Source organism: Marmota marmota, unplaced genomic scaffold, assembly GCF_001458135.2.
Source record: "Marmota marmota marmota unplaced genomic scaffold, marMar, whole genome shotgun sequence".
In the NCBI taxonomy this organism is placed as follows: Eukaryota; Metazoa; Chordata; class Mammalia; order Rodentia; family Sciuridae; genus Marmota; species Marmota marmota.
In genome coordinates, this window is record NW_026000241.1 from 511,388 (window position 1) to 518,779 (window position 7,392).

Genomic DNA, 7,392 nt, shown 5'->3' on the forward strand with positions numbered 1-7,392 from the left:
CGAGGCTTACGCCGCGCAACCGCACTCGTTCGTGTTCACGCGGGGCAGCGCGGGTCGCAGCGTCCGGCAGCTCAGCCTGGACGTGCGTCGGGTCATGGAGCCGCTCACCGCCACCCGTCTGCAGGTCTGCCCAGCCAGCCCGCCTCTACCCACCCTGGGCCGTCATCGCGGCTGAGGGCCGGCTCTGTGAAACCTCGGGAGGCCGCTGTGTCCCGACTGGAGAACGGGACCTACCTGAGGACAGGGTCTCTGCATCTAGCTTGGGGCTTAGTTGGGCAGTGGGGACAGCAAAGCGTAGCTTCTCTGAAGGACCTGGGGCAAGGCTTCACTGGGCTTCTGATTGCTCATCTGTTAATGAAAGGTGCATAGGAAGCAAGGGGCAGAGATGGCACTTAACTAAACCCTGGTTCTAGCGATCGGGACCCTCAGCTGAACGTCACTGTCTTAGTGAGGAATACCGCTATTCGTTTCTTTTCCTTTTTGTAATTTCTAGATCCGCAAGAAGAACTCGCTGAAGGACTGTGTGGCAGTGGCTGGGCCCCTTGGGGTCACACACTTCCTGATCCTAAGCAAAACAGAGACCAGTGTCTATTTTGTGAGTGGGCATCCACACCTTTCATCTCCCCCAAGCCCTCTCCTTCCTTGTCTCTCATGATGAAACCCTGTGCCTCTGAGCTGCCATGATTCTGGCTTCAAAGTAAACGCTCTGAAGAGACAGGCAGAGGTTCCCACTTGCCCTGCCCCTGCTGAATACCTGCATCCGCACTGATCCTCTTTTCTCCTGCAGAAACTGATGCGGCTCCCAGGAGGCCCCACTTTGACCTTCCAGATCAACAAGGTGAGGGGTGGAGGTGGTACAGAGGCCATGTTGGGTAGGAGCTGGGCTTGGGGATGGCCCCTGCCACATGTAAGTGATAATCATCCACTCCCGTCCTGCCTGGCAGTACACACTGGTCCGCGATGTGGTCTCCTCGCTGCGCCGGCACCGCATGCATGAACAGCAGTTTGCCCACCCTCCCCTCCTGGTACTCAACAACTTTGGACCTCACGGCATGCATGTGAAGCTTATGGCCACCATGTTCCAGAACCTGTTCCCCTCCATCAACGTGCACAAGGTAGGCTGGGCCTCTTGTCTTGGCAGGTGTAGGTGGATGGGTCATGGAATGGGTACCACCAGCCCTTTATTAATGACCTTATTTGATAAAGGGGAAACGGGTTTACAGAGATGAAGTCATTGGCCTGAGGTTAGAATCTAGAGTGTGCTACTAGTTGGGCACAGTAGTGCGTGTCTGTAATCTCAGCACCTCAGAGGGCTGAGGCAGAATTGCAAGTTCAAAGCCAGCCTCAGCAACTTAGTAAGGCCCCGAACAATTTAGACCCTGTCTGAAAATAAAAAGGTGAGCGGGGGTGAAAGAGTGCAGGACTGGAGTTTTGTTTGGGGCTCATCATCCCCACTGCCGCCACCATCAGAGTTGGGGATTAAACCCAGGCCCTTGGGCATGCTAGGCCAAGGACTACAGGGTTTGGTTTGGTTTGGCACCAGGGATTGAACCACCCAGGGGCACTTAACCACAGAGCCACACCCCCAGCCCTTTTTTATTTTGAAGCAGGGCCTTGCTAAGTTGCTGAGGCTAGCTTTGAATTTGGGATTCTCTTGCCTCAGTCTCCTGAGCTGCTGGGATTACAGTCGTGTGCCACCGCGCCCAGTAGGACTGCAGTTTTTTTTTCAGAGCCCCAGCCCCTAGTCCATGTTGGCAGCAGTTCTCCTGCTCAGTAGGGAATCTGATGTGGGCACCACTTGCAGCACCAGCAGCTGCATGGCATGGCCAGTGGTGTGGGGCCTGCTTGGCCAGGGTTGTGAAGGCTGCAGGCAGCTCACTGGGTCCCTTCTCTTCCCTCAGGTGAACCTGAACACCATCAAGCGCTGCCTTCTCATCAATTACAACGCTGACTCCCAGGAGCTGGACTTCCGCCATTAGTGAGTGCTCTGAGAGGGAGTGAGGGGTGCAGGGCCAGGCCTCCTTGTGCGACTGATGACAGCGCAGCTGCTGAGACTCCGTGATTGCTCAGTCTCAAAGTAAACGCTCTGACGCACTGCCCAGAGGCAAGGGGCGCAGAGTGGGTTCAGACGCTGTGACCTAACGCCACCCCTACCCCACCCCGCTTCTGCCTTGCAGTAGCATCAAAGTGGTTCCCGTGGGTGCAAGTCGGGGGATGAAGAAGCTCCTGCAGGAGAAGTTCCCCAACATGAGTCGCCTGCAGGACATCAGCGAGCTGCTGGCCACGTGAGGAGGGCTCAGGGTGGGAGGTCACTGCAATCCAAGGGCCCTAGAACTGTCCCTGGAATCTGATCACCTGCTGAGTCCCATGTGTCCCCACAGGGGTGCAGGGCTTTCAGAAAGTGAGGCGGAGCCTGATGGCGAACACAACATTACTGAGCTACCCCAGGCCATTGCAGGACGCGGCAACATGCGGGCCCAGCAGAGCGCAGTGCGGCTCACAGAGGTGATGCTCGGTGGCAGGGGTGACCTTCTCTGGCAGCCCCCAGCCCCAAAGGAAGAACTGACTCTTCCTCCACCCCCCATCCCCCCCAGATTGGTCCCCGGATGACGCTGCAGCTCATTAAGATCCAAGAGGGCGTCGGGGAGGGCAACGTGCTGTTCCACAGTTTTGGTGAGGCTAGGGGTGGCCAGGCTCGGGTTCAGGGATACGAGGCCAGCCAGGGTAGGTTGTGGTGCTACAGCACACAGGACCTTGGTGACCTGTGTCCTCCTGTTCAGTGCACAAGACGGAGGAGGAGCTGCAGGCCATCCTGGCAGCCAAGGAGGAGAAGCTGCGGCTCAAGGCCCAGAGGCAGGATCAGCAGAACCAGAATGTCCAGCGCAAGCGGGAGCAGCGGGAGACCCACAGGTCCGTGTGGACAGCCGGGCAGGCGCGGTGGCCCCCAGCAGGTGGCTGGCTGACACCATCTCCTGCAGGAAGAAGAGCCTGGCGGGCATGAAGAGAGCTCGTGCTGATGGGGACAGTGATGCTGAGGACCCAGGGGTGCCCCCAGAGGCCGAGAGGGCTGGCCAGCAGGAGGAAGAAGATGAAGCGGAGTATTTCCGCCAGGCAGTGGGCGAGGAGCCTGATGAGGGTGTGTGGCAGGGTCCTGCAGCTGGGCACCCAGGACATGGTTTTGGTCCTTGGGGGCCCTGACGACTGTCTTCCCACAGACATGTTCCCCAGGGTGACCAAGCGGAGACTGCACACGGGGCCTCCAGGCAAGAAGCAGCGGGTGAAGGAGCGGAGGCCTAACCGAGACAGGGGTCAGGATGGTGGCCGGAGGCCTCTGAAGCCCAAGAGTAGACCCACGGGAGTCCAGGGCAAGCAGGGGCACCGAGGGACTGCCCGAGAGCGCAGCCGGGGAAGGCCACTGAAGAGAAGGGCTTGAGGCTGAGCCCAGTGATGCATGGAATGCCCCAGATTGGGGCCCAAAAGAGCTGCCCCTGTGCAGCCCTCGGTTTCCTTTCATAAAGGAGCGGTAGCCCAACCCCCAGCCCCCCCACCCCCACCCTCGCACATCAATAAAGAGACTGAACTTGGCGGGTGTCTGAAGTCTGCTTTCTGGATGGATCAGGGGCACCTGGTGCCCAACATGACAGCCTAGGAACCAGGGCCACCTGGTGCCCAACATGACAGCCTAGGAACCAGGGCCAACCTGGTTTCTGCCCCAGGTCCTGGTGCATGTCCCCCACCTCCGGCAGTGAGGGGACGGGTGGTTGACTGGGGTGTCCTGTGCTGAGGCATGGGCCCCTCCTGATCTCCCCTCCCCCAGGTCCCTGAGCAGACTACGTTCTGCTGTGGTGCAATGAGGAAGGAAGCTGGGTGTCTGACTAGCTCTGCAGGCTGAGGGAGGGGCTGCTGGTAACTCGGGTGGAGCCTCAGCAGGGCTCGGCGTGGGTGGCAGGCCACAGGCTGGCTGATCAGGCCATGGCGGCCACCATCTCAGGTAAGGAGCAAGTGCTGGACTAATTAAGGGTTGAGTGAAGACATGGCAGGAGTTAGGCTGCTCAACCCAGGTGGTGACAGACGGGCTGGCCAGGGGTCTTCAGGAAGAGGGGAGAGGGTTAAAAGGTGCTTGGCAGGAGGCTTCAGAGCCTTCTGAGGGGCAGGCTGGGCTGGAGCGGGGCTTGTGCATCCCCAAGAGCTAGGGGCCAGCCTGCCACAGAACAGGCCAAGTTTTCAGATCACAAAGCTAAGGCTGAGGGAGGGGCACACAAGGGGATCAGAACCAGCTCTGGGGCACATGGTCCCCAGGCTGTACTGGGGACAGTGACACAGTGGTGCTTCCTGCCCTCCTGGAGGGGATTCTGGTGGAAATGTTCATTATAATGATCAAAAGAAGATAACCTGGCTGTGGAAAAGACCAGGGAAAGGGGGCCAGAGGACATGAGCGATGCACGTCCGTCGTGAGGGAGATCAGTCCTCTTCCAGACATGGTCAGATTCCAGGGGTAGCAGGGAGGGTGACTTGCATGACTGGCTGGTGACTCAGTAACTGGGCAAGAACAGCCAGTGCAAAGGCCCAGGGGCTGGACATGTCTTAAGGATCAGCCAGGAAGCTGGTGGTTTGGGGGTTGCTGTAGGGAGTCATGGCTGCGGAGAACACGAGGGAGAGTGGGAGGGATGGTTCCTTCAGGACTTTGTGGGATGGAACTTTTTTGGGGGAGGGGAGGAGGGTGCTTGGGGTCAACCCCAGGCCCTTGCACAAGCCAAGAACATGCTCTTCTGCTGAGTTCTGACCCCTGCAGAACTGACCTTTCTGAAGCAGGAGCCATGGAGGCCTGTGCAGGGTGAGGGATGAGACCTCTCTCTGGTGCTCACAGGCACCCTCTGGGTTGTAGGGAGGACACGGAAGGTGAAGCAGGAAGCTGGAGGTCCAGGGCTCACAGGGCTGGTATAGGTGGGAGATGATGGGGGCTGGCCCTGGAAAGGGCTAGGGAGGGACAGATTTTGATGTAGCACTCTGGGACTCACTGATAGATTCGACTTCAAGAAGGACTAGTGTAAGTTTGGGGACTCCCTGAGGTTCCTGCTCCTCTGCCCTGGGGCCCACGGCCCTCTCTGGGTAGTCATTGCTGACCTACATGCAGACCAACGTGAGAGCACTGGCCCTCTGCTAGTGCTCAGCCGGTCCTCTGTGACCCAGTAAATTTATCAGCTAAGTAATAGAATCTCTTGACTCGGGGCCAGATTCCATTGCAAGCAGGAGCCGAGGCTGGTATCCCTTGCAGGACATGAGGACTTAGGGAGATGGTGCACGCAGGCCCCAGCTGGAAGAATCAACCTCACTGCAGATGTGGGCTGAGGGCAGCAGGAACCATGCTGAGGAAGGACAGAGCTCAGCTGTTCACATCCCCCGCCCACAGGTGACAAGTCCTGCCCTGAGAAGTTCACAGCAGCTGCTGACTTTGTGCTTAGTAGCTACCAGCAGGACTTCCTCTGGCCCGTTCTGGTGGCTGCGTTCCTGGTGGCCATGGCTGGCAATGGCCTGGCCCTGTACCGCTTTGGCAGTCGGGAGCAGCGGCCCTGGAACCCAGCTGTGGTCTTCTCTGCCCAGCTGGCCATCAGCAACCTGCTCTACGCCCTGACGCTGCCCCCGCTGGCCGCCTACTTCTACCCACCCAAGAACTGGCGCTATGGGGACATGGCCTGCCGCCTGGAGCGCTTCCTCTTCACCTGCAACCTGCTGGGGGGTGTCATCTTCATCACTTGTATCAGCCTCAACCGATACCTGGGTGTTGTCCACCCCTTCTTCACCCGCAGCCACCTGCGGCCCAAGCACGCCTGGGCCATCAGTGCCACTGGCTGGGCCCTGGCAGCCCTGCTGGCCGCCCCCATGCTCAGCTTCTCCCGCCTAAAGAGGCTTCAGCAGGGAGCAGGTCCATGCAGCACAGACAGGCCTGAGGCCTGCATCAAGTGCCTGGGGACAGCAGATGACCACCAGCTTGCAGCTTACAAAGCCTACAGCCTGGTACTGGCAGGGCTGGGTGGTGGCGTGCCACTACTGCTCTCCCTGGTGGCCTATAGTGCCCTGGGGTGGGCCGTTTTCCGCAGCCATGGTATGACAGCAGGTGAGAAGCTGCGTGTGGCAGTGCTGGTGGCCAGTGGTGTAGTCCTCTACGCCAGTTCCTACATGCCCTATCACATCACACGGGTGCTCAACGTGGATGCCCGGCAGCGCTGGTACACCCGCTGCCCAGGCTTTGCAAATGAGACCCAGGCTAGGGGGGCGCTGGAGCTGGGGCCCTATCTGGGCTTCCAGGTGATGCGGGGCCTTGTGCCCCTGGCCATCTGCATACATCCCCTGCTCTACATGGCTGTGGTGCCCAGCCTGAGCTGTTGCCGCCAAAACTGCCCACAGTGTGTCGGAGGCCACCCAGAAGACAAGACTCCTGGCCAAGACCTGCCTCTTGATAATGACAATCTCCGAACCCCAGAACCCCAGGCCTCTGAGCTGAGCCTGTGACCCGCCTGCTCTCCCCACCAGGCACTGGGACAGGACTAGAGTGAGAACCAGACCACAGCAGGCATCGGCCCTGACGCACCAAGAGGCCTCCGAGCTGCCACTGCCTCCCTAGAGAAAGGCCTGGGCCCCTGGCCAGGGTGGGACAGCTGAAGCCCAGGCCAGCACACGATGGATTCCTCACCCACAGCAAGAAGGCCCCGCGAGTTTAGGGGGCCAACACCAGCCTGGAGAGCCGGTGCCACCACCCCAGGGAGGAGGCGCGCGAGAATGAGGAGGACACACGTGGGTGCTTTGAGCCTTTTAATGCCTTTGGAGTCCCCTGCTCTTGGAGGCTCCTTTCCATCACAGAGGTCTAGGCTGGACAGCAGTGGCAGTGGTGACAGGTGGCTCAGTTGGTTGATGGCCTAGAGAGTGAGGAAGTGGTGAGGACAACAAAATGCGGGACGTGATGGCACCCCAAGACACCCCCCCACCGCAAACAGCGGGGCTCTGGGAGAGGGGGGAGGCCAGGCAGTGTGGTGGCAGGGCACATGAGGAGTCAGGCTAGCAGTCACAAACTGGGCCCTGCCTGCCAGACTGGTGGTGGGTCCCAGGCAAGGCAGCTGTCACTAATGTCTGATGGCCTCTCTGCCAGGTTTTTTAGAAAAATGACAATAAAGGACTGCCACTTCAAAACAGCCTTGACTATTCAGTTGGGGTGGGACCCACGTCAGCCTCAGTGTGATCTGTGACAGGGAGGGGGCGGGTCTGGGGCAGCAGGGGTCTTACTTGGCCCATTCCACATTGAGGATGAGGTGGTCGTAGCCGAAACCAGACACCCCGGCGATGGCACGTGCGGCGTCCTCCCGGCGGTGGAAGCTTATGAAGGCAAAGCCCTGGAGG

General features: G+C 59.5%; 3 protein-coding genes and 2 non-coding genes across 5 annotated transcripts in view; 3 read left to right on the top strand and 2 right to left on the bottom strand.

Annotated features, from left to right (window-relative positions):
* The window catches only part of LOC107144953 (suppressor of SWI4 1 homolog), a 12,710-nt gene extending 5,523 nt beyond the window's left edge, over positions 1-7,187 (top strand). Inside the window, exons 3-15 of the mRNA XM_048795336.1 lie at positions 3-124; positions 494-595; positions 788-838; positions 945-1,115; positions 1,902-1,978; positions 2,178-2,285; positions 2,382-2,505; positions 2,595-2,673; positions 2,781-2,910; positions 2,979-3,136; positions 3,216-3,427; positions 3,880-3,991; positions 5,411-7,187. Coding sequence (XP_048651293.1) covers positions 95-124; positions 494-595; positions 788-838; positions 945-1,115; positions 1,902-1,978; positions 2,178-2,285; positions 2,382-2,505; positions 2,595-2,673; positions 2,781-2,910; positions 2,979-3,136; positions 3,216-3,427; positions 3,880-3,991; positions 5,411-6,510 — 2,454 coding nt within the window. The 5' untranslated portion in view covers positions 3-94 and the 3' untranslated portion in view covers positions 6,511-7,187. The remainder of the gene's footprint in view (positions 1-2; positions 125-493; positions 596-787; positions 839-944; positions 1,116-1,901; positions 1,979-2,177; positions 2,286-2,381; positions 2,506-2,594; positions 2,674-2,780; positions 2,911-2,978; positions 3,137-3,215; positions 3,428-3,879; positions 3,992-5,410) is intronic.
* LOC125613855 lies at positions 640-725 on the top strand. The gene has a single exon (XR_007344449.1). It is a non-coding gene; the product is annotated as a small nucleolar RNA SNORD105 (small nucleolar RNA).
* On the top strand, positions 2,021-2,100 carry LOC125613857. Its single transcript, XR_007344451.1, has one exon. It is a non-coding gene; the product is annotated as a small nucleolar RNA U105B (small nucleolar RNA).
* Positions 6,798-7,392, bottom strand: part of Dnmt1 (DNA methyltransferase 1) — a 59,816-nt gene continuing 59,221 nt past the window's right edge. The window contains exons 43-44 of the mRNA XM_015488986.2: positions 7,279-7,389; positions 6,798-6,914 (exon numbers count right to left, since the gene is read on the bottom strand). The gene's annotated coding sequence lies outside the window, so the exon portion shown is untranslated. The remainder of the gene's footprint in view (positions 6,915-7,278; positions 7,390-7,392) is intronic.
* Eif3g (eukaryotic translation initiation factor 3 subunit G) overlaps positions 7,275-7,392 on the bottom strand; it is a 2,093-nt gene continuing 1,975 nt past the window's right edge. Inside the window, exon 5 of the mRNA XM_015488815.1 lies at positions 7,275-7,385. Coding sequence (XP_015344301.1) covers positions 7,275-7,385 — 111 coding nt within the window. The remainder of the gene's footprint in view (positions 7,386-7,392) is intronic.